Genomic DNA, 25580 nt, shown 5'->3' with positions numbered 1-25580 from the left:
TGTTGCAATCCATCTCAAGACGCAGATCAATACTCAATAAAATTTTTGGCTTGAACGATTGATGTATTTGCTTAGTTTTTAGGCCTTTCATTCATCTACTATATTGCCTTGTGTATCCTTTAGCCCCATTGTAAGCTGCAAGAATAGACAAGGAACTTATAAAATTTATTAAAAAAACACTTCAACCTAAAACATAGTTTAATGAGGCAAAATAATATATTGTGACGCACGAGTCACTGTCTTGCACCCCAAAACACGAGGCTGAGTCTCAGTACTTTAGCAAATCCAGCTTTATTCTGCTTGAAACAGGAACAGCACGGTTATTTCTTGTAGCGGGATCTACCACTCTCCTATAATCAGACACAGTAGTCAGGCAGGGTCATGGCCACGTAATCCTGTTCTCTGCATCACCCATCAACGATAGGCGCTTATATCGTGGACACGATGAGCTCGGATTTGCTTTTGACGCGAGGCTGCGGTTGCCCTGGCAAAGGATAAGCTGTCTTCCACAAACGCGGCGATCATGCTTTGGGACACTCTTCGGCATGTCATCCCGTTGGAGGGACTCCCAAAAGAGTTTAGAAATTTTACAATATGTAACGATTGCGAGGAAATAACTTGAAAAATACAAAACGTATCCTTTAATGACCTCAAAAACAGTTTCGTAGAGGACTGATGAATTAGGAGTTTATATTTAATTAAAAAATCAAGGGTGGTTGATGTATTTAGGCTTAAGAGCAAAATTTGGGGAAATTCATTAAGTGTCTTCTACGGAAGCTTATTAGGGCCACGGTGGAAAAAAAAAAAACGGACACAGTTAAGAAAAAAAAAACTAAATGTCGAGAGTAAAGTCGACATGTTGACTTTATTCTCGTAGTTTGTCATTAAAGTAGAACATCGTAAATTAAACTTCATCTTAAAATGAATACTTAATTTACTAGATTTTCTCAAACCCCGTCATAAATTATGTAGCGCATGAAATGCTTTGTGTTAAGCGTTCCCCGCGCCATGTTAATCGCTACACACTTCTTAAACTGATTTCCTCTGCACTAAGAGGAGGCACAAGCAGCGATCACCACACAGAATTCATTAATTTCATGATATTCCTGCACACTAAACATTTACAATGCTAAGATAAATACTTGATATCATTTTCATGATGGAATGCATTAAAGCATGTCTTAATCATGTGGGGGAACGGTGGCGTGGAGGTTGCACTGCTGCCTGGCAGCAAGGGGGTCCCGGGTGTACCCTGCCTTGAGTTTACATGTTTTCCTGGTGGGTTTACTCAGCGTGCTTCAGTTTCCTTTCAAAGTCATGTAGGATGTGGGGTTTTGTTATGCTATATTGACCTTAAGGTATGTGTGTGCTCATATTCACCATGCAATGAGCTGGCGTCCTGTTCAGGATTTGTTCCTGCCTGGCACACGATGCTTGCTGGGATGGGTGCAACCCTGAATGGATGGCATAATTAAAAATGTATAACGAAGATTTTTTAAAGTTCTGAACACTCCGTGGTCTAAGTTTATAACTAGTTTTAATTTCACAAAGACGTTTATCGTGTGGTGATTGGTTATGTGGAGAAAGAAAAAGGAAGGTTAGGAACTGGGGTTTTGGTACGTCAGACAGACAGCACACATGCAATAAAGAAAGCCCGCTCAGAAGAACATCCATTGAATTCTGTGTTCGTGTCTCCGACCACCAGATCACAAACCCAACATTTATGTAATATTTCACACAAACCTGTGTGATACCCATGCATACATCCAGTTTTTTGGATCCTCGTCACACCTGCCATAAAGTTCTCTACACTGAACATACACCTGGGGACCCCTTACTGCAAGGGAGCAGCACTACCGCCTCAATACTGTGCATGTTTAATACCTGCTTTAATGCATTTCATCATGAAAATGATATCAAGCACTTATCTTTGCATTGTAAATGTTCAGAGTGCAGGAATTTCATGAAGTGAATGGATTCTGTACGGTGATCGCCACTCGCGTCTCCTCAGTGCACGAGGAAGTCCGTTTAAGAAGCGCGTAGTGATTAGCAACTCGGTCGGGGAACACTTAACACAAAGCATTTAATGTGCTACATAACTTATGACGGGGTTTGAGAAAATCTAGTAAATTAAATATTTATTTTAAGATGAAGTTTAGTTTACGACATTCTACTTTAATGATAAAATAAACTACGAGAATAAAGTGGAAATGTCGACTTTAATCTTGACATAAACGGCGAGAATAAAGTAGAAATGTCGAGAATAAAGTCAACATGTCGGCTTTATTCTCGACATTTAGTTTTTTTTCTTCTTCACTGTGGCCCTAACACGCGTCCGTAGTTTTCTGACAGGCTGTGAACCCATTATTATTTTCCCCCCATTTAAAACAATAGGAAGTAACCTTCTGATATCTGACTTTTAATTTCCTGATCTGTTTTGAGAAATGGATTAGAAACAGAGAACAAGGAATGACTGTATTAAGTAAATACTACACAATGTAAAGATTATTCAGGTCAAATGCCATTAGAAATGGTTACAATCAAATAAAGTGCCAGGACTAGATTATCTTTCATTCAAGAGAATTTTTAAAGCAGCTATTGATTATGTATAAAGTCTCCATGCAGATTTCTGGAAATCACTGAATCGCAGCAATTCCTAAACATTGTAAACTAGAAAATGTCGCTCTATTACACAACAAAGATGGTCAGACATACCTTGGTAACTTTAGGCCAGTTTTATGATCTAGGAGTGCACACAGTTAGTATTTGTCTTGAAATTAAATACTTATATAATAATATACAAACATAAATAGTACTAATTACTTTTATTTCCATGGATGAGTAATCTATGGTGAAATCTCAAGTTACAGCAATTCCCAGAATCACACAAGCATGGAAAAAGTATCAGTTTTGTTTTCAACTGAGTTTCAATTAATTTTCAACTAGAAATTTAATGACTTTTACTTCTGAAAGAAGCTAACTCGTTTTGATGTGATTTATACATAGAACCACTGACTAATACTGAGCCATACTACGGTACAGTTATCACCATTTTCGGTCATTTTGTAACTGCATAGGCCACAAAACCGTTAGTTAGTGGGGGAGTTTTGTGCCATTAGAATGCTTCTGAAACATACACCCCGTGGAAGTGAAGGTAGTAGTGGTTAGAAGAACACTGAAGTAACAGTATTGTGAAAAGAATGGACATCTTAAGGCATTCAAAATGGAGACTTGGACAATCGATAACTGGAACAATTTTGAAAAGCATAAAAGATCATGTAAGGTATCAAACTGTAGGATAGGGACTTAAGCAAAAGGTCAGCAGGCTGCACGTATCCACGGTTCAGACTTTTTGTTTACATTGTTTTTTTTGGTTTGAAGTACATTAGTATTGTTTCACTCGCACTCTAATAATACATTTGAAATGTATTTTCTGTAAACTCATAAAGCATTCTGCATTTTTTCCAGTTTTCCATTAATGTACATTTTTCATTACAAGTTTCAATTTCCATACAAGATTCCTCACGGTTCAGTGCCTGGATACTACTATTTTTAACCTGCCAGAATTCAATCAGTCATTAATTTATTTTCAGACCTGCTAAACCCAATTTAGAAATGCGTCAAATGAAGTTTAATGGAAAAAACATTGCGTTATGCTTAGCAGTAATAGATATAAATATGCACTGGGGTGTGAGGTCTATAGGTGGAAAATATTAAAGAAGTAGACATGGGAGTCTAGGAAATTAAGGTGTGCCCAGCTGGAAAATGTGCCAGGGATTTTAAAGGCACCATGAGAGTGGCACAGAGCAGGAGACCCAAGAAGAAAACAGAAACCAAACTCGAGGTGCAAGAGACCCTGATTTGGCTACTATGGAGCTGTAAGCCAAGGACCTGTATGTGCTGAGAAACTTGTCTAGGAGAGAGGGAGATGTCGCCTGGACTGAAACACGTGAGGTTTTAGGAGGGCAGCTCTCATATGTTCATGTTCACTTAGGGAGTATGGTGGGGAGTATGTGGTTATCCATTTAAAGAAATGGACATGGAGGATAGACCTAGAAGGTTTAGGACAAATAAATGCTTAAAAATACAGGCACACAAGGGGCAATTAAAAGCAAGTTATAGTTTAGAATCTCTACAGCAAAGGTAGGACTGCATGGTCCTAGAAAGTGATTCTGACTCGGAGGTACCATCGAGGTTTGAGCCAGGAGGCAAGATGGGCGACTTTATCAGGAGGCAGTGGTATCTATGCAGGAGGAGGCTGGAACCAAAAAACAGCAGGCTTGCTGAATTGTCTTTATTTGGCCCCTTTGTGATCTCCTTTTGTTCATCCCTGGTTGTGAATGTCACAGAACTTGGAGCGGTTTCCTTTGTATGAAATGGTCTGTAGAAATAAATGCTGCTGTTATCTATTACAAGGGGGCTCCGCCCCCTGCTCGCCTACCCCCGGCGTTTTGAACCCGTGCCCGCTGGGCAGCCACGTGTGAGGATGACGCACGTTTAATACGGAGTGTTCGCCCGTGTCACTCTGGGGTCCCCCACTGTTAATACGGAGCTCCGTCCGTACTATTATGCGGTGCATTGTGGACCACTGCGGACCCCGTAGTGTTTCCCGTTACAGTTTGTATCTCGGTCAGTCGAGCTTTTGTGTTTGAAGCTTTTGAATTCCGGTGTACATTATCTGTAACTTGCTGTCCATGTGTTTGGCCCCCTCGTTTAACCTGTTTATGACGTTTTACTTTGCTTTCTACTCTGTCTTTCATTTCTGATCTCGCTTTATTCTGCTTTTGTTTCAATGACACCTGGTCCGTGGTGAATATATTTTCCCTTTTTCGAGTAATAATTTTCATTTGTTTGCGATACTGTGATGTCTATCGTACTGTTAATAACGCATCACTGTAATATGATTCACCTATGCTGTATAGTTTGGACGTCTGAGGATGATGTATGTTTAATACGGAGCGTTCGCCCGTGTCACTCTGGGTCTCCCCACTGTTACTACGAAGCTCTTTCCGAACTATTATGCGGTGCATTGTGGAGCACTGCAGACTCTGTAGTGTTTCCCGTTTCACTTCGTATCTCGTTTAGTCAAGCTCTTTGTTTTTGGAGCAGTGCCTGCCTGGTCTGCGGCATTTCAGACGCACGTTGTAGGCGCGTGTTTGTATCTCGGTCACTCGAGCTGTGTCGTGTTGAATCCGTGCCTGCTTTGCCTACGCAGTTTGAGACGCGCGTTGTAGGCGTCCACGTTCATTAGATCTGTCCACGCGGGCTCGGTGTCTAAGCTGTGTTAGTTGTTGAGCTGTCTAGTTTTGGAGCCGAGACAGTTTTGCTTCCGCGGTTTCAGACGCGTGTCCGTACCATCTCGGGTTTGATGTATGAACCTTTGTGGACACCGTAGTGTGTCCCGTTTCACTCTGGGGCGGGGCGTTGACTCCTCTTGTTTTACTATGTCTCCTCCTGCGCTTTCACCACGCATTAGTGCCACTCACAATATGGCGGCGACGCCTGCGCCTTCCGTATTATGTCGGTTCTTACCATGCTGTGTAGGCGCCTTTGCCTTTTGTACTTTACCACGCCTTCCGACGCACGATGTAGGCTTGCATTCCAGTTTTCATCATCTGTAACCCGCTCTCCATGTGTTCGTCCCCGTTCTTTAATCCCTTTATAAAGTTTTACTTTGTTTCCTACTCTGTGTTTTATTTCTGACCTCGCTTTATCCTGCTTGCGGCATGTCAGACGGTTCGTAGCCTTTCTCGTTTTACTCTGGGCAGGGGGGCTTTGTTCTGTAACCTGCTCTCCATGTGTTTGTTCCTGTTCTTTAACCTCTTTATGACGTTTTACTTTGTTTCCTACTCTGACGGTTCGTAGTCTCTCCCGTTTTGCTCTGGTGTTGGGGGGGGGGGGGGGGATGGTGTCTTTGTGTGGCACTTGCGCACTATGTCTTTTGCGTCCACGGGCAGGTCCCTGCATCCATATCCGGTTTACCATTCTCGTTTAGTAATATGGATGTTTGCCATTTATTCGTTCTTATCTATTCACATCTTATTTTTTTTCTTCCAGACTTTTCTTTGATATTTTTTAAAGCATATTGAGCTGTCCATGTCATTATTTATAATAAAAATGTATAAAGGTGGTCGTAGACTTACAACTATGTACAGTTCCGACAGATCAGTCACAAATGATCTGGACAATAAGAGAGACCATTATATGTATTCAAACCAGACCATATACAGTATATGTATAGTATTGCATAATACATCCCTCAAGTCAAATTGTTTTACATCCTTTATCATCTTTCTTAGCACATTGTGTAGATTTATCTTTTTTTTGTAAATTATTTTTATATTTTGTTTCATTATTACTGTTGCTCACATGGGTACTAAACCTTTAACAGCTTTACGAATCCTTTCTTTGTCTGTGTTATGTTTCGTTATCGTTATGGAGGAGTTGTACCGGCAGAGTTTGAGCACTCGTATGTTTTCTGTTTTAACATTTCAGCCTGTTAATAATAAACAGTAACAGATGAAGGAGTTCAGTGTGGTTTCGCTACCCCGTCATGGCGATTCACACAAAGCGACACATTGTGAGGCAGAAGCTTCAGAGGTGGAGATTCAAAGGAAAAGCACAGCAGTACAGCGTGTGCAGCAAACACCATTTTATAATTGGATAATGAAAAGTCACATGCGATCGCATTCGCTTTCTTTCCTCCCTCATACACCTTCATTTTTGTGTCGAGATCAATTGCCTATTTTCCTGTAATTGTAAGACAAATATAACTGAACAGTTATAGATGAAACAGCTGCAGGTAATGAACTGAGATTGAGGTGAATGAGTCGCAGCATACGAAGCTGTTGTTTGGCAGGGAGAGGTGGTAGTGGTCGTATGTCAGATAGTCGTAAGATGCATAGGTCGTAAGTCGATGACTACCTGTACTTTGGTCTCCTTAGCTTTTATTTTGGCTCCAGGAGGTTTCCTCTTCAGTGACCTCAGTGTCCACCCCCAGAGAAAGACTAGATGCTATTAAGAACACTGACAGGATGGCAGGACCCAAAACATTATGTTTAATGTACAGTAAATAAATGTTAAGAGTGTTTCAATTACAAAGCAATACATACGTATTTGTGAGGTCATATCTGGAAAATTATGTTCAATCTATATGAAAAAGAAAAAAAAACAAACAAAAGGTGCTTTTAAGAAAGTCCAGAGACGATGACAGCTGCAGTAATTCAGAGTCTGTGATGGACTGAAAACATACCTGTGAAAATAAAACGTAACTATTTGTGCAGCAGATTACCCTGCTTCATGGTTATCTACTGATCGGCTATGGTCTGGTCATCTGCAGGAAAGGTACCATCAGCCACCGGAAGTACAGGTGTGTCCACAGGCACCAAGCACGAAATGACCTGGGGTCTTGTGTATAACACCTTGCGTAGAATTCACACTAAAACATGGCGTATGGACAAAACTAGAAATGTGTGCACACACAAACAAAATTCAGATGCATAAAACTGACCATAAGCAAAGTTCTACACACTTTCCCTCTATAAATCTAAATCAATGTGAATTTTAACATACATACACGGTCCTATGGCCCAATCTCGACTCCTCCCAGAATTTTGCCTACTTGAATATGCAAATCAATATAACTAGCCCCTTTCGTTCAGTATTTTGTTAATAAGACAATGGCAAAAGCATGTATGAAAAAGAAGAATTTCAGTGAATATGAAATGGAGGAAGGAAAAACATACTGTTAGGTGGCTTAAGCAGTGGCATAAGCAACAAAACGAAATTGCTGGGAGTGGCACAGCATGGTGGAGGCACTCAAAAGTTCAAGTTCAGAAAGTCACACAATGCCCAAAATAAAAAAAAGAAGTGGTCAGATATCACAGTCAACATGAAAAGGTGAGTCGCAGACCCACCATCTGAGTGCCAGCACCACTGGAGGAGGCATTGGAATTCTGGGGTTTACACCACTTGAGCAGTGAGCTGGTGCAATTATTGGCGACAGTTATAACTGGCATTTTACCAGCCGGTGATGGGGAGTTTTATTTATTTTTTTCGCTACCATTATTTATACACACGTAAATAATTTGCAAGTTTAATAAGACAAACAAGTAGGCAGCAGATGCAGTATTACCGTTTACTCTGTTTCAGACAATATTACAAATGGTGGCCCCAGGTGGTGATGGTGCTGCTGTTTTGAGCACATCTTCGGGTGTTGGCTGCACACACATCCCTGCCTCGGAAACCGCCAGGTGATGACCGAGGCTGTTCTGGAGTCACAAAATGCAACAGTGGATGGTGTAAGAGATGTGGCCAATGAACTAAGGAATACAAATACTGTACTATGTGATACTGACCATAAATTAAATTAGTTAAAAAAAATAAAAGCTGCAACTGATTATCTGTTTTTACATTCTGCTAATTACATTCAAATGAAGTTGTAACGCAGTCCGATTTGGCTGATCACTTAATGGGTCAGGTTTACCCTACTGCATCTCTTCAGGTACAGGGAGGCCACGATTGTGTGGCACATTAGGCAGCACGCTACAAGCTTGCACAGTGCAACACAGTTTCTGTGGACTACAGAGCAGCACTCCACCAGTCTTATCCAGGCCCGAGTCCAACAGTGGGGGTCATTATAACGTTGCTCTTGCTCAGCAGGGTGTGAAGCCACGTTTTCAGCAGGTATCTGCTGTCACCTAAGTAATCATGATGTATGTTTACATAATACAGATAACTTATGGTTTTGACCAAAGGAGTAATATTAAATTTCTTAGCTTACCGTGAAGCCAGCCATCACACACACAGCCATTTTCAAGTTTGTTCCCAACACTACTATTTCTCAGAATGAATGAATGAATCATGAGTTAAGCCAGGCATTCTCGCCATAACAATAATGAGATGCATTTTCACATCACAGATGATTTGCACATTAATGTTGGGGAAATGCTTTCTATTTACAAAAGCAAATTCATCCTCTGAAGGCACCTTTATAGCAATGTATGTGCAGTCAACTGCTCCGATTACATCTGGAAAACCAGACGCTGCTGTACTTTGACGTTTGCCTGTTCACTGACAGTGTAAGGAAATCGTGTACATCTGTGTGACAAGCGGATAATACCATCCTGTGCAGCTGGCATGGCACGACTAATTGACGATAGAGAAATACCGGATTGGTCAGGCAGTTCAAGTTGAAAAGCTCCTGTGGCTAAAAAACAGAGTGGACAAAACTTGCAAAGGAGCAGGTACAGCACAATTCCTCAAAAATCTGTCTTTGTAAAGCCGGCACCAGTTCAGCACATGGCTCCAAGAGGATAGCTCTTGGAAATCGAAATCGACTTAGAAGCCAGTCATCATCACTGGGCAAGAAATCAGTATTATCAGTATTAAGTGCTCTCTTCTAATTTTTCCATTTGCAATGTCTTCTAACAATGCTAAAGCAGTCATGGTAGTTGGAATAGTTTGGCCAGTCCATGCACCATTATATTGTTACAGGTTGATTACTTCAAGTGCAATAAATTTGTAAATGACATGCAATTAACTTTGGTGTATTTGATAGACTGCATCAAGAATATGAATCTAAAAAACAAAAGGGAAACCAAACAGAAACAGTAGCACTGCTTTGATGCTGGGTGCCACCAGTTTACAAAATCTAGCAGAACCTTGCGTATGTATGGTCTGAGGCTGCCTTGAAAATGTGCGTAGTGTTATGCTAAGTTCAGTTCAGTTTATACATCTCGATGTGAGCGTAGAAATGGGGGCAAACAATATGTTTGGGCATACGCACTGTTTATACCCTTGGAGTGGCAAAATCTCGCTCCAGTAGTTCCGCTAAGCTCTCCTGGATTGAGCACCGTAACTGCACATATTGGTTAATAAAGTGGTAATATTTTCAATGATGACTTGTTTAAAGTAGAGCTGTAATGTTCTTGGGTCATTTGATTTTTAACTTATCATCTAAGCACAGTGCAAAGTAATTCAGTCTTCTCTAAATATGCTTCCTGGCACAGAGGTCTTGTCACAATGGATACCAACCATATCTAAGACTGCTTAGCACAAGGCGGTGAATGAAACTTCTTGAACAGTACAAGGTTGCCATTGCACAAGTCCCATTAGTTTTGGTGTGCTAAGTAAAGTATTTATCCAATTTCTGCACCCACCACACGACAAACCAACTCAGGATCCAGATTAGGACCCGAGTGCAGCCATGCAATGGGTGACACCTCAGCACCACATTAGTTCAGATGGAGTGGAACAGTGTGAGGAGTGAAGAAAAAATGTACAGAGGAAGACAAGGCCATGGCAGGAAATGTGCCGCTTGTGGAAGAATAAATGTTTTGCCTGCGGACTAACAGGAAGGACTTACAACTGCCGTGAGACACGGCCCAAGCTGGTATTAAGTCTTAACAGTAGCAATACTGTTGATTTATAGTGGAATTTCATTTTTAAAGCTGTTAAAGTGTGTTTGGTAATTGAAGCACACCGTATCAAAGGTTAGCAGATTCCATTGTGACTCACATTCTTAACATTTAGCATTTTTTATTTGTTAAAGGTCTGTGGAACTTTTCACATCGAAGCTACCAATTATTAAGAAAAAGCAGTAAATTATTTATTATATATATTACTTACTACTATTCATTTATAAATGAAAAACTAATTAAATATCCCTTTTGTGAATGTGATAGAAGTTAAAATGCTATCATATTACTTAAAAATTGGATTTCTTGCACATGAACTTTGCAAGAAATCCAATCCAAAAAGCAACCTGATAGTAAGGAAATGGTAAACTGACCGACTACAAAAGGCCTTTGTTTCTAAGAATGGAGAAGTCTTCAAAGCAATAATTTAATACCAGCAGTTCTGTGCCGATTATAATCTACATACAAAAGGGAAAAGTCATTGATAAAATTAAGTTTGAAAAAATTACATCTGCAAAGAGCCCAATTTGTTTGGAAGGGATTTTTTATTTATATTGTCTGAAAGTTTTAAAACAAACTTTGTTTCTTTTTTCTTAAATATGGGACCAGTTATATATAATTCAAGGGCATACCTTTGTTAGGCCATTTGTCACAAAATTCCAGAAAATTCAGAATTTTACAAGTTCTTCGGATACTGTATTGATAAAATGCCTGGGTGGCCTCTTGGCCAAGCTCCCAATTTAAATCAGTCACTGAAAATTAAAAGGAGGGAAAGGACTCCCATTTGCAGTTCTTTTTAGTATTAATTGCTTATTATAATGTCCAGTTTGCAAAAGTCGAGAGCTTCGTGTTTATTTTGTAGCTTTTTAATCCAAAGGCTCTTGCTTTATCCGGATGACTGAGGGCCCTCGCTGTGCCCTCCTGATTTCTCGCCGCAAAACGTATTCACTGAATTGAGAGGAATCCACACCACCACCGCAAGAGCCAACGATGTCAAAGCCGCGCTGCTGCAATCGCTCTAGGACCTGCAAGAGACGAGACAAACACAACCAATATTACATTCTTCAGTGCATACTTCATTGCCAATATTAGTTTTGCTCTAACATTTGCACAATATTTAACATATGAAATATTTTAGTTTCAAACTTGACATCTAGAGAGCATTGTAAGGAAGAATGTAACACTTGGACTGAACTCATGCTAAAAACAAATTGGTAGAAAAATGCCAACTGAGGTTGTGCTACTGAAAAGCAATTTGACAAATCACATGGAATATTTTCTGCCAAACCAGGGCTTAGAAAGCAGAATGGCATCTCTGTACTTGGTGTAATGTGCCCCGACCCCCAAAGTAAAAGAACATTAAACACCTTTTTCGGATATCTGCATGACCCTGAGAAGGTCAATTACCATACCTCTCCCCATATTTTAAAGAAAAGAACAAATACTCTTGTGTTAATACTGATCGCAAAAAGTGATTTAGCATGGAGTTCAGCTCCAAAAATATTACATGAAACAAAAAGTGACGTCTTAATGGGAGGATGTAAAAACACGGCACGGGCTCTTTAGTTAAAAGAGATAGAAGGTGGTTGTGATGAAGTCACTCAATGAAACGATTCTTTCATACCCCCTAGATTTGTTGGATTCATTTATAGAATTAGACACTAATGCATACCTAAAGTCCAGAACAACCCCTCTGATCGCATCACAAGTATATAATTTAATAATGCATACATTTTTTATATTAATTAATTATATATTTAACATGCTAATTCATATGACATTTTCCTGTTTCTTTTGCAACAACAAATTTAAGATACATAATTAAAATAAGACGTTATGGGGCAGAATCACAAGAGACTCATGTGACTCGTTTGTGGGTAATGAAATGATTCGGTTCACAAACCAGAAGAAGGACAATCGTGACAGAAAAGAAGAGCAGCTCATAAAGAACGAACTGTGGATGAATTTCCCATCACCAGCAGGTAGGACATTTAATAGCATCTTATAAAAAACTGTCAAACCAAAGCTGAAAGAAGGAATTAATAAAACAAAAAAGAAAAACAATAACCCATTGCCCCCATCAAGTGGATGATAGTCAACCACCATCAACAACTTAGCCAGCTTATGTACAGTCTCTTGACCAATTCTCTAATTTTTTCAAGTAATGAATTCTACACTGAAATGTGGGTATCTCGGATGTTTATTTGAAAACACTGAAACTAAAAAGGATTTTTAAATGCAACATTATTTCATGTTAAAAAAAAAATAAAAAGCCACCTGCTGCTGTCTGCATAAGCATTCTATCATCACACTTAAATATTTGGTGGAGGCACCTTCGGCAGCAATAACAGCTTCATGTCTTTCAGGGTAAGTCTATTCGCTGATCATTTTGGCCTGAACTTCTAGGTAGATTTCTCCTGGTTGTTCAAGTAAGCCGGATACGAATTGTGTATGGCAGTAATAATGTCACACATTCTCCATTAGCTGCCTGAGCCACTGTAGAACATTTGGCCCCTTCACATGGGGGTCACACTTTTCAATTTAAGGCCCACCACTCTTCCTCATTCATTGACCGAAAGTTCCATCTTTTTTTTAAAAGCATAACATGTGAAAGGGAATCCTGTTTGTGGACTACTTTCATTTTCCACAGTTATTTATGTAGCAATTTTTCAGCAAAAAAAACACATGCATTCTGCAAAGTGTGAGCATATAATTGGATGACCTGACAGGAGGTTTATGTGATCCAAGTGACATGAGATTTTTTTTTAATGGACATTTCTATATCGTTTGCTTTTGGTCAGCATTGGTCCCTATTCTATCAGAGATGTCGTTATGTCTGTTCTCCATGAAAACATGAAATAAAACTCAAAATACATGGGTTAACTAACATACAAAAAATATCATTTCTGGATGGAGTATTCCTTTAAAACCCTGTTCCACTATTTGCTCTAGACGTTCATGACATAAGCTGCCCAAAAAAGGATGTAATTGTGTGGCTTCTGCCTGTGCACAACTAAAGTCAACATCAGATTTATGGGATAAAACTACCAGTGTGAATCATTGGTTATGCAGTGAATCTGAAAGACAAGTGGGCATAGAATGACTGCAGACTATTCTAAGAAAGCTAGAGACAGAATGATAAAATGCATGCAGCCTCAAGTGATTTCTGGGTTTTTCTGAGGACTGTTTGCTCAGTGATCAAAAAATGGAAACTGTATTACGATATTCTAGACAAAGTGTAGAAATGGTCTCCAGCCAAACGAGTCTGATGGCGTCTTGTTGTTTGTCGAACTTGTGATCTTACAAATACTCCGCTTCAGAACACTGCAGATACTTTTGAAGGAAGCCGCAGAGAAAGAGCCACAGAGCTGTGTACTTGTTTATTAGGTTGTAATTGAGCAGATGTTTGGAGACCTTGACAGACTGATGAATCTTTATTATGTGATTTATGGTTGTTATGTCTTGATGTGAAATTAGGGCACTTCCAGCATTTCACATGCTGTATTGCAATTACTAGCATTTACAGCAGGGGTCCTCAATCATGGTCCTGGAGGGCCACAGGTTTTTTGCTCCAACCCAGTTGCTTAAGAAGAACATCTTATTGCTCAAGTAACTCTTCTGCTTCACTTTAGTTGTCTCTCTCATTAAGAGTTTGAACCCTTATTGCTTATTTAAGTCTTAAACAGCTGTATTCTTGTTTTTTAATTGCTCCTAATTAGCAATAACATGGAAATGACAATAGAGACCAGCGTTTCTCCATTTAGCTTGGTACCACTTACACCTGTGTGTGTATTTATCATGCACTGTTGGGTTTAATTAAATACTTGGAAGGAAAGTGAAGAGAAAAAAGTGAAGGACTAAGAATTACTCATCCATTTTAGCCTTCAAATCAGTTGGATGATATCCTTAGAATGGGGAAGAAAATCTAGGATATGAGAATTACCTGACATAACAGAGTTAAAGCACTAACAAGCCATGAAATTAAATTATTGGCAAGAATTGCTTTATAATTAAGCAACCGGGTTAGAACAAAAACCTGCAGCCACTGCGGCCCTCCAGGACTGTGATTGAGGACCCCTGATTTACAGCAAGTCTTAGGCCCTCAGAAAGCGCCACTCACAATGCAAAAGTCATCTGTTTTTCTTTCTTTGTAAACTTTTTACTAATCAGAGCACACCTGGGAAGGACTTGACCAGTCTGTGACAAGTGCTTACATACACAGAAAACCACCCACACGTGTGAATGAAGCGCAAAAAATGCTGTTTAATTTAAAGTAGGGTATGTATAAAATCTTTTAGCTACAGCCAAACCTAAATTTTCCAAACATGGCATTCTACAGCGATAATGTTTTGCTCATCTGAGGAGCTAATTAATCTACAATAACATATTGAAAAGAGAAAAATAAATTAAATATAGATTTACAGCCCTATGTCTGTCAGCAAAGCCCCTTGCATTTTTGTGTGCAATACAAATAGTTAGCTTCCCAATGGAATGGGAGAGAAGAGGAGCTACATAACACAAATGCACACATAATGTAAACAGGGACCTCTTTAACAAACTGAATTAAAAAACTGAAAATCCTCATAAAAATTCACTGTAGTTTATTATTGACTTAATTACATTTTTTATTTGTGGAGCACTGACAACTGGGCCCTTACTGCACCTGCACATGCATGCCATCTTTCCTGCCTTGGCTTAAAGCAAAACTCTTCACACTACGCACACTAAAAGTGAAATGTAATAGTCAGAAAAGCTATGTGAACATGTCTACATTATGTGTGTATGCATAATCATTTAGCCTGTCATAAAGGTTAATATGTTTTGCATCGCTATAATAAACATGCATTGGAAAACTGTCAGTTTACATTGACTAAACTGATCAAACTCTTGCTTCTTATATTGAAAAGCATAAACGGCTAACTTGATTTAGAAGCCTGAACAGAATGGCAACCTTGGGTAATGAAATGGTTGTAAAAAGAATATGATCAGGTTAATCCTGGATTACAATCGAGTGACACAATAAAAGCAAAGAAAAAGGTAGCTGTTGCATCTCAAGATTGTTTGCTGTGGTGGCTGAAACCTCACGTTTTGAAAGAAACATAAGCTCTAAAAAGGTTAACATCCATCCATCCATCCATTATCCAACCTGCTGAATCCGAACACAGGGTCATGGGGTTCTGCTCGAGCCAATCCCAGCCAACACAGGGCACAAGGCAGGAACCAATCCCGGGCAGGGTGCCAACTTCAAAAGACAATATCTGTGATTGTTCCATTAGCTACAAAGTTAAATAAAAAGGGATGAACATCATTGACAGTTACTTGATGTCATCTTCAATTACTTCTGTTTTAGTATGTGCAAGGCTAACAGTAGCAATGAAAATGATCCTTCCTCAGCTTTACCTAGAAAGACCTTTTCAAAGCATTTCCTTTCACATGTTAAATTTCAGCATTTTTTGAAGCTCTGCCAAGCCTGCTAGCAACCCTAATAGCAGCAATCCAAGAACCTAAATAAACCATTCAGTAGGTAGCAGGAGTTTGCACAAAGTGCAGGGACTTGTTCTCATTGCAAGCTTATTGCCATGTTTTTAAGTTAAATATTGGCATTTTGAGTGGAAGAATTAAAGGCAGTTTGCAACATGCTGTGTTATGGGAGCACACATTAAAGAGGTAATTGGGCTGAGAAAGATGATGAGCTGAAGAGAGAAGAAATCCAAATAACTGAACAGATAAATGAGGTTTAGGAAATATAAAGATTACCGAGTTGTTGAATCAAAATCACTACAGATAAAGCAGGAGCTAATAATGTTTCACTATTGCAGCTGTCTATAATAGGTGATCGGAATATGTGAACATCCTCTTGCACTAAAGAATACTTTTAAAAGTCAAACCAGTAATTATTAAATTTATACAACTCCCTCAATGAGCACTTCTAAAAACAAACAAATTAAGATTGCAGGCCTGAATTATGGCTTCAGAGTGACCAGGCACATAAAACTATATCCAGTTAATTTAAATACATAAAATTGGGTTTGAGTAAAGAGACAATAGTATAACGCACAACAAACTCTACTTTTGTAAACTTGATTTATTAAGTGTTTACTGGTTGTGTCATGAAATGGGTAAATGTCTTAATGGTCTTGCAATAGGTTAATCTGGAAATGTAAACAAGCAGTGCCATCCTGTAGTCTGGTGGGCAAGGAAGGGAATGTTGTCAGGCAAACTTCAACAAATGCCAACCCAGGCACAGAATCTTCTCATTAGTTCCTCTTTTACTTTTCACTCTTGCTCTCTTATGACCTTATGCCACTCTGTCAAGGATCCCATTCAATGTGGACTATGAAATGTTATCTGGGTAGTTTTAGATATCATGAAAATAGGGGTCCAAAATCTCTTCCCAAGATTTTTTGGGTTATCACTCTGATAAAACAAGGATACCGTTTTTTGGAAAGAGATGGTATTCCAGCAAGGCTTGTGTGTGCTATCTTTTGCCTTTATGCCTGGTGCAGCTGCGTTGTTCTTATATGTGAGTGGAAGTTTATTGCAGGGCGGGCTTCTTTTCTCTTTCTCCGATGTAGAACCCTCATCTGAGTTTGCCTCTGTTATAGTGCGTCTTTATTTGAAAACAGCAGTGTCAGATCGGAGGGAGTGTGAACGTGACTGAGAGAATTAAAAAAAAACCAAAAAAAAACGGTAACCTTTACAAGTACCATAAATTTACACCGTCTGTTACAGACTCAAATAAAATGTATGTTTTTATTCTATAATAGTAACAATAAAAGCAGCTCACTACTCAAAATGGTAAATCTCAGAAGCACCCAGAATCGAACCCGCAACCTCTTGATTATGAGTCAGCAATTCTTATCGCTGCACCACCCAAGTGATCATGTCAGAGTTGCACCCTAACCCGATTTAATTTCTTCAGTTATATTCTTGAATAAAAGCGTACTTGTTCTGTTGTACTTGTACCTTTTGTGAAAGTGTTTATTTGATATTTGGACTTCAGTCTTCACACATTATACACTTCATGTTAAAATTTTGTCTTTAGTACTATAACATGAAAAATGTTTCTGTTTTAGGTATGTGTTCAACATTTCTTGCTTCGCATTTCCTGTCATCCCTACATTTACCCAGATTATTGTAGACATAGAACACACATGAAATGCATGTGTTCCAAATAACGATATACCATTTGCCCTATACAACTCCAGGCACCCCACACTCAGATAAACAGACTTGAGCTGGGAGAACTTTTTGTCTGACTTGAGCTGTGGCGATGGGGGGATGGGATAGCAGGCTGCTTGTGCTGATCGAGACTTTTACAAAACAAAAGACACTAATGGAGAGGTGTAAAGAAATTTAAGGTGGCCCAGGATTACAAGTTTTTTTTGTAGGCTTCAGGGATTCTAGTGTTAATGTTACAATGAAAACTTCAAAATGAAAGATTTCTGTAAAATGCTCTAAATTTATTACCAATATGAAACATAACTGCATATGTGTTCACTCCTTTAAATCAGCATTTGGTAGATGTACAGTTCCTTTGGCGGCCATGACAGCCTTGAGTCTACGTGCTCACGTCTCTGTTAGCTTTATACATCTAGACACCGCAAATTTTATCTTAACCATGGGCTGAAGTGACAGCCCTACTTTGCACAATGACATCCCCTGAGTTATCAGTGTCCCACTGTTGTAACTTTCAAAGGTTTAGGAAAACTCAAACTCATATGTTTGTGGTGGTAGGCCAGACTCAAGTGTCTTAGAAGATTAGAAAGAGGAGAGTCTCTGATTGTAAAGGACCGACACACAGGGTATAGGTATAATATGAGACACAGGGTATAGGTACAGTATGAGACTTCCCTCTTTAGACATACAATACATGCATAAAGTTGTAACTGTCCATCTTACCACAAATTGACACTAATACAACTTAACTACCAAAACTGTGGGAGAAATAAACAAAACAAAAAAAAAATTATAAGAGGCAGGTGAAAATCTGTGTGACAGTCCAGTCCAGGTAAGACAACAAGGATCAAAAGATTTATTGTGTGGTTAAAATCCTGGTGCAGAACGGAAGAGTACATATTTATGGAGCACAGGACTGCCTTTAGCAACAAACATGGCCTGTACCATCGAGACAGAAAGCATATGAAACCGAAAAACCCTGATGTGCCTGAAAGGGTTTGCACAATTAAATGAACAACCCAGGTTTAAAAGTTTAAATAACCTGTTAAGATATTATCAGTAATGACTATTTACAAAAACTGAAATTAGATGACAAAATGAATTATAGTAATGAAATTATAAAGCAGCAGGAAATCAGCACAAGAACAAGACTTGAGAAGACTATTTGTCTTTCAAATGGTAAAACTGTAGCAGTAGCAAACACATCTAAACTGTTTATGCACAGTCACTTTACAAAAAACCAAGACATTCTAATGCCATGTAATGTAAAAGATTAATAGTTCACAGTGCAAAACTTTCCATTCCTCAACTCAGCAACCTTAGTAACAAAAATTATCAAAAGATTCAATAAGAATACACAGTGTTTCATTACATGATGTGTTATAAAGAATAAAAATTCTCCTTATGCTATATACCTTCTTTATAGATTATGTCTGAATTGCTTGGTGATTTAAAAGTGTTCAACATTAACTGAAGAAATGGTCATTATGTTTGAGCACTACAGAAAATTAATTCATTTCAGCAATATTTTCATAATTGAAGGTACTTAAATTAATGGGAGTTCTGTTATTTTATACATTTTTGTCATCATGTAGAAATCAGGAAATATATATTATAGTTCATATTGATAGTAGTATTTAATAAAAAAAAATTCAGAATGATGGATGAAGATGAAAGAATGCATTTATAATTTGCACTACAAGTTTTAATTGTGGTCAGGTCATGACTGCAACCAAGGTTTTTGGTTCACCACATAACAAGGCTGTAATACAACTGTATTAAGCAGATGAAGAGTGTTAGGACAAGGTAAAAAGTCAGTTTCAGTAAATCTCATATGCTGTCCTCAATTCATATGGATGTTTTTGTGACAATTTACTATGCAATGTTTTCTTAATACAGGATTAACACCACAGCTGGACTGTTATAATGAAAAAGGGGGTTAAGGGACTAGCTGAAGAAAAAAGAAAAGAAACTTGAAACCACTATGGTTTTTCAGGACCAAGGTTGCTCAGCCCTACTCTATACAGTAGATTGGTATTTGTTCCCCAAAATGCATGCATGAATGAAATATAACCAAACTGTGATATTTAAGTTCATTTGTGAACAAGACAACAGTTAAAAATGAACACAATAAAGCACATTTATCAAAGAAAGAAAGAGTAGTAAAAATTTAAGGCAATCAAATCTCACCTGCACAGAGTTGAGATGGCAGTAGCCATTTAGAGGGAAGCGAATAACATGTGTAGAGTCGTGATTCCACCCGGCATTGACCGAATTGCACATGACGTCACCAATCTCTGGGAATACCTCCTCAATAAGCGACTTGTCTCCACTAAGTGTGATCCTCTCACCAAGGTCGGGTGCAACACGTACCACCAGGCACTCGCATGGACGTGAAAAGCGGCTAAGTTCCTTGTCCTGCTTCCAGCGTTCCATTTCCACCAGCATGGGCTGTAGCTGGAAATAGCGAGCCTCTTCATACAGAAGACTATAGTCCTGATAATTCAAAAGAAGCAGTGCCAAGCATAAACATTCAATTTTGAATTTAATTTAAATCAGTTCTTCTCTGTAACTCTATACTCTGTTACTCGCTGCCCTTCACTGCTTAGGAATTCGAACAATGGGGTTAGGGGGTGAAACACATTTGATACTTACTTTAAAGTCATCAGGAATCAGCAATTTGGACGTCCTGAGGAAATTTAAGATATATCTGAACATGTGTCCGTCTCTGTCGATAAAATAGTGTTGCTTGAGACTGTCTAAGACGATGGGCTCCGTACCGTCAAACAGCCGTCCAATTCTTAGTGAGGGGGAAAAAAAGAAGAAAAAGAGCCACGTGCTATTACAGACTGCAACTATTATTTTAACTTTGTCTTACAAATGCATATGTTTTACTTAAATACAAATATTTCAGCAGCTTTAGTTTGCAAAAACTCACATGCACCTAGACAGTTAACACACATAAATGCTTCAGAACGGGGATAAGTCACTGCTCTGTAAGGTTTGTTTTTCCCTTTTGGGTATACAACAGACACATTTCAGTCCTATCTGATAACCTGTTATGCCCTAATAGGTTTGTGGCAATATTGAGCCTAAATTACACACCCAAAGCTAAATGTCTATTATTCCACTTATTTAATAAAGGAGCTACAAATGGTTGAAGAGTGGCAAGTACAAACCTCCAGATTTTTAAAACAATTTATATGATTAAAAAAATGTATACCAATACCATCTAAATAAAACAGAAAAATCAGCGCTTTAGGGATTTCTGTGCAAAAAAATGGATTTTACAATATATAACAAGACATTTTATGAATCAATTTTGAATTGAATCAATTTTCTTTTGCGCCCCAATCTGTCAGCTATCACTGTGCCAAATTTACATGTCATATCCCATTACATTGCAAAGTTATACTGTTTGGCACAAGGTGTCCCCCTGTTTGCAAGCATTGTGTTCCTGTTTGGAAACATTTCGTCTCTTGTACATAAACAACCTCTTAAAACAAGTATTGCAGTTGCAGTTATATTTATTTTTTAGAAAAAAAAAAATACATATACACACAAACACTTTATATCACTCTGAAGCAACAAGGAAAAAATGTGTAACTATGTACATATAATTACGTACTCATACAAATCTTTACTTTTAATATTATTTCTCATGTTAGTCCTTGAAACAATTTTTTTACCACTAGACACAGAGATACATTACACATTTAGTACTTTAGATTGGGGTTTGTGCTACATTGCTGGGTTGTGAGCATGAGACTCCTCCACGGTATAAACCCACCCCAAACACTGTATGGTGTGACAAAGCCATGCAATATTTTTTTTATTCAGTTTCTAATGGTGTTTGTTTCAACCTATGTATCACTGTTTGATTTTGTTTCCTTTTTGTAATCATTTCTGCTGCTTTGGTGAAGGGAGTGTGATTTGATCCATTTTTTGGGGGGGTTATGGGGTGGGATTATACTATTAACAAGGCAAAAGGTAAAAAGGGGGCGGGTATAATGTGGGATTATACCCTGAACAAGGATATATCGTTTATATATATATATATATATATATATATATATATATATATATATATATATATATATATATATATTTATATTATATATATACACATACAGTTGCAGGCCCTATGACACTGTTTTGCTATGACAATAAATAAGATGCAGAACAAGACTTCATGAATAGCGGCAAAGATCTCCAAAAAAGCGACATGCAATTGCAGTAGCATCAGGAATCTGTTTATTTGTACCTATGACAAAGTAAAAATATGTACTAAATTGCAACTGCTTCTTTACAAATTGGTAGGGGGTATTAAACAAAATTAACTGAATTGACAGTTAATACATCTTCAAACAAGCCTGAAAACACCCATGGTACTACATTATTTTCTTCGTACTGCTCCCCAAAATTTGTTTTATAATTTAACCTAAAAAATCATTTAGTACACTTATTCAGAACTTTGTTTTATTGTCCTTGATTTTCCTCTTTTAACCTTTGTATCATATGTCTTAAGAATATATTTAAAACTAGACAAAAACTCTACAGACATTCATAAAAGAGCAAAAAAGATAGCATTGCAAGTTAAAAGTCATACGACAGAAATGTGGAGTGTCACTGAAACATTAAATACCCTTAATAAAACTGAGGCGTTATATTACACAAAGTCTGCAATAAAACAAACAAAATGTGGCCTAAAATAGTGATACCCTTCCACTTTTTAAAAAAATGTCTTTGAACTAAACTGAAACTGACAAACTTATTTGGTACCTGTCACTCTTTATTTCACATTTAATAGAAGAGACACCTTGCTTTTGATTTATGACACAAAACATTCTTTAAAATAAAACAAATGAAAATGGCATAGACAAAAATATTGGTACCCTTAACCAAATACATGCATCTCATAGTAGATAACCTTTTTAGACATTAACTGCCATCAAACACGTTCTATACTTCAATGAGAGATTTCTACACTTTTTGACTGGTAGCTTGATCTACTATTCTTGAGCAAATTGTCCCATTTCTCTCAAGTTTGATAGGTGTCTACCTGTAAGTTTCAGCTTTCTCCACAGACGTTCACTTAGAATCAAATCAGAACTCACAGGAGGCCACTTCAGAACAATCCAATGTTTTCTTCTCATCCATTTTTGGGTGCCTTTTTTGATATGTTTATAGGATATTATACTATTAGAGGACCCATAATCTACTACGGAGACGCAGCTTTCTGACATGGGACTGTATGTTTCACTCCAAAATGCCCAGGTAGTCTTCTGATTTCACTGCTCCCTGCACAGATTCAAAGCATCCAGTGCCAGAGGCAGCAAAACAACCCCAACATATCTCTGAGCCTCCTCCACATTTCAATGTGTAGATGATGTTCTTTTTTATGAAAGTTTCATTTAGTTTTTTTGTGAACGTAAAGAGTTAGTATAATTTACCAGAAAGGTCAAATTTTATTTTGTCTGTCCAAAAGACATTCTTCCAGAAGGAATGCAGAATTTTTGCAAACTTCAGCCAGGCTTTTTTGTATTTCTCTCTTAGAAGTGGTGTCTTTCTTGGTCTTCTACCATACAGCAAATTTTCATTTAGATAGCAATGGATGGTACAACTTGCAACCTGAGCTTCTTTCTTACCTCTTCAGCTAACTTTCCGCTTTTTCTTCACCTTTTTATGTATAGTGTGATAAACACAGCGGCACAAAACAGCTGAGTTAAATGATTGTAAGATCAAAGGCACAGGTAACAGCAATTAAAAGAGATTGGCCTAATTGAAGAATCATTGCAACATAATGTTTTCCTGAAACTTATAAAGAGTTCTGATACTTTTGTCCAGGCCATTTTGCAATGTCTTTGTAGGTTCAAGCACAAAGTTGTTTTCACTGCCTTTTATGGTGCATCAATTGAATAAAACAAATGGGTGTAAATATTTTGGCTATGTCTATAAGACTAATGCATTAAAACAAACCAATACTGCTAATATTTTTCCAACTCCAATCCTCAAAGAGGAACTGTAGACTGGACATTAGAAGGTTGCATAATTTGACTAACTATAATGTGATTCAAGTCTAAGCTTTCTAAGCTGTAAAATGTAAATGCTGCATGTGTCTAACCTGGAATATCAATATTTTATTCAGTCACTCTGAGTCAAGAATGGATTTTAATGTTCATCTGCTTGTTCCGACTATAAACAAGCTGCAACGACTAATTTTAATTCACTCACATGTATGCACAAGTTCAAGGTTATTGTCATGTGTACAAAATGCAATCAAGTTCTTATTTGTGTCTCTCTCAGACTTGTGAGCACATGCACTAGAAGCAGGCCTGACACAGTAGGAAAGGTAAAAATCAGGGATATGCTTTCTTCAGATCACCTTAAAAAGACAGATTTCTGAATTAATGAGTGGTAACTTCCTAAAGCTAAATAAAGATAAAAAAAACTGATATGTTAGTCATCAGTAAAAATGGAAGCAATGAGGGTATTAGAAATAAACCTGATTCCTTATAATTAAAAGGCAGAAGTAAAGAATCTAGGTGTAATCTTGGACTCTGACCTAAAATTTAAATTGCATATTAACCATAACCATATAACCTAAAACTGTATTTTTCCATTTACGGAACATTGCCAAAGTTATATCTCTTATAATTTTGCAAGATCCTGAGAAATTTGGCTAAATTACTGTAATATATCCTAACTGATCTACCTAAGAAAGACATTAATTTGTTCCAGTGTGTCCATAATGCAAAATCATGAATACTAGTCAGAAAAAGACATCTGGGCACATCTTACCAGTTTTAGCATTGCTAGACTGATTACCTGTGTCCTGTAGAATTGACTTTAAATTACTACGAATGGTATATAAAGCCTTAAATAATCTTGCCTGTTCCTATATTGTGGAGTGCTTATCCCCCCAACATTCCAAGCTGTAACCTTAGTTCTTATAATAAGTATTCTGCTTAATATTACAAGAGCTAGACATAAAAGAAGTGGAGAGGCAGCCTTTTGTTGTTATACACCATCAAATCTGGAATACTTTACCAGTAGAGATATGCCAAGCTAACACTGTAGATCATTTTTAAAAAACTTCTAAAAACCCTCTTTATTAATTTGTCTTTCTCTTAACTACAATTTAATTCTACCATTAATAAACTGGATATGCACAGAATTATCATACTATTCAGTGAATGTGAAATCAATATTAAAAACTTTACTTTTCTGGTCATTCTATGATGGCGTTCTGTGCTGCTGCAACTACAACCACCTGATCAGAGTCTTGGGGTGTTTGAATATTTGAATGAAAGAGGATAACCAAACCTGACATGAGACTCTGTTCTCGGAATCCTCTAAGACAAAGCCTTAAAAAATACTATAAGGAACTACTCAAGAACGTTTACGTCAGGCAGAATGGCCAGTGGGAGTTAGGTGGTCTTTTGGTCTGGAACCCTAGATTCTGTTTTTTTTTCCCCCCAAATTAACTAAAGTTTTATTTTTTTCTGTCCACCCTAGGCAAATGACCTTATCATCAGAACTCTCATTTAGAGACTTAAAAAACACAATACTATATTTAAGAACTCAATTTTTCTTAATTATATTTCTCTTATGTAAGTGTGCATTATTTATGTTTTGTGTACTGTTTATTCATTATTTTTTTAATTTGTTTTCTTTGCATGTATCTACTTTTTTGACATCCTGTAAACACTTTGAGCTCCACTGTTTGTATGAAAATGTGCTATAGCAATAAATGTTGCTATCAACCTGTTAAGTCATGTACTACTCATTAAAGGAGTGTGGAGCACGAAATGTAAAGCCCTTCTTCGCTGGCCACAACACCCACAGCGCAACACGCCGTTGTGAAGAGGGGAGCTGAACGCAGCACAAGGAGACGTGGCCGCTCCTCCAAAACCCATCTTAAACGGTGATACAATGGGAAACAAACAGTTTTTTTTACCTCCTCTTTGCTCAATCAGCTGT

The 25580-nt window shown here is 37.9% G+C and overlaps 1 protein-coding gene and 1 long non-coding RNA gene across 4 annotated transcripts in view; both read right to left on the bottom strand.

Annotated features, from left to right (window-relative positions):
- The window catches only part of LOC127528456 (uncharacterized), a 272579-nt gene that overhangs the window by 3576 nt on the left and 243423 nt on the right, over nucleotides 1-25580 (bottom strand). The window lies entirely within an intron of this gene.
- kctd1 (potassium channel tetramerization domain containing 1) overlaps nucleotides 10945-25580 on the bottom strand; it is a 210222-nt gene continuing 195586 nt past the window's right edge. For all 3 annotated transcript variants that reach the window (XM_051929321.1, XM_051929322.1, XM_051929320.1), the window contains exons 3-5: nucleotides 20253-20397; nucleotides 19788-20093; nucleotides 10945-11443 (exon numbers count right to left, since the gene is read on the bottom strand). In XM_051929321.1, coding sequence (XP_051785281.1) covers nucleotides 11285-11443; nucleotides 19788-20093; nucleotides 20253-20397 — 610 coding nt within the window. In that variant the 3' untranslated portion in view covers nucleotides 10945-11284. The remainder of the gene's footprint in view (nucleotides 11444-19787; nucleotides 20094-20252; nucleotides 20398-25580) is intronic.

The sequence above is a fragment of the Erpetoichthys calabaricus genome, chromosome 6 (assembly GCF_900747795.2).
Source record: "Erpetoichthys calabaricus chromosome 6, fErpCal1.3, whole genome shotgun sequence".
In the NCBI taxonomy this organism is placed as follows: Eukaryota; Metazoa; Chordata; class Cladistia; order Polypteriformes; family Polypteridae; genus Erpetoichthys; species Erpetoichthys calabaricus.
This window is presented reverse-complemented; position numbering and strand designations above follow the sequence as displayed.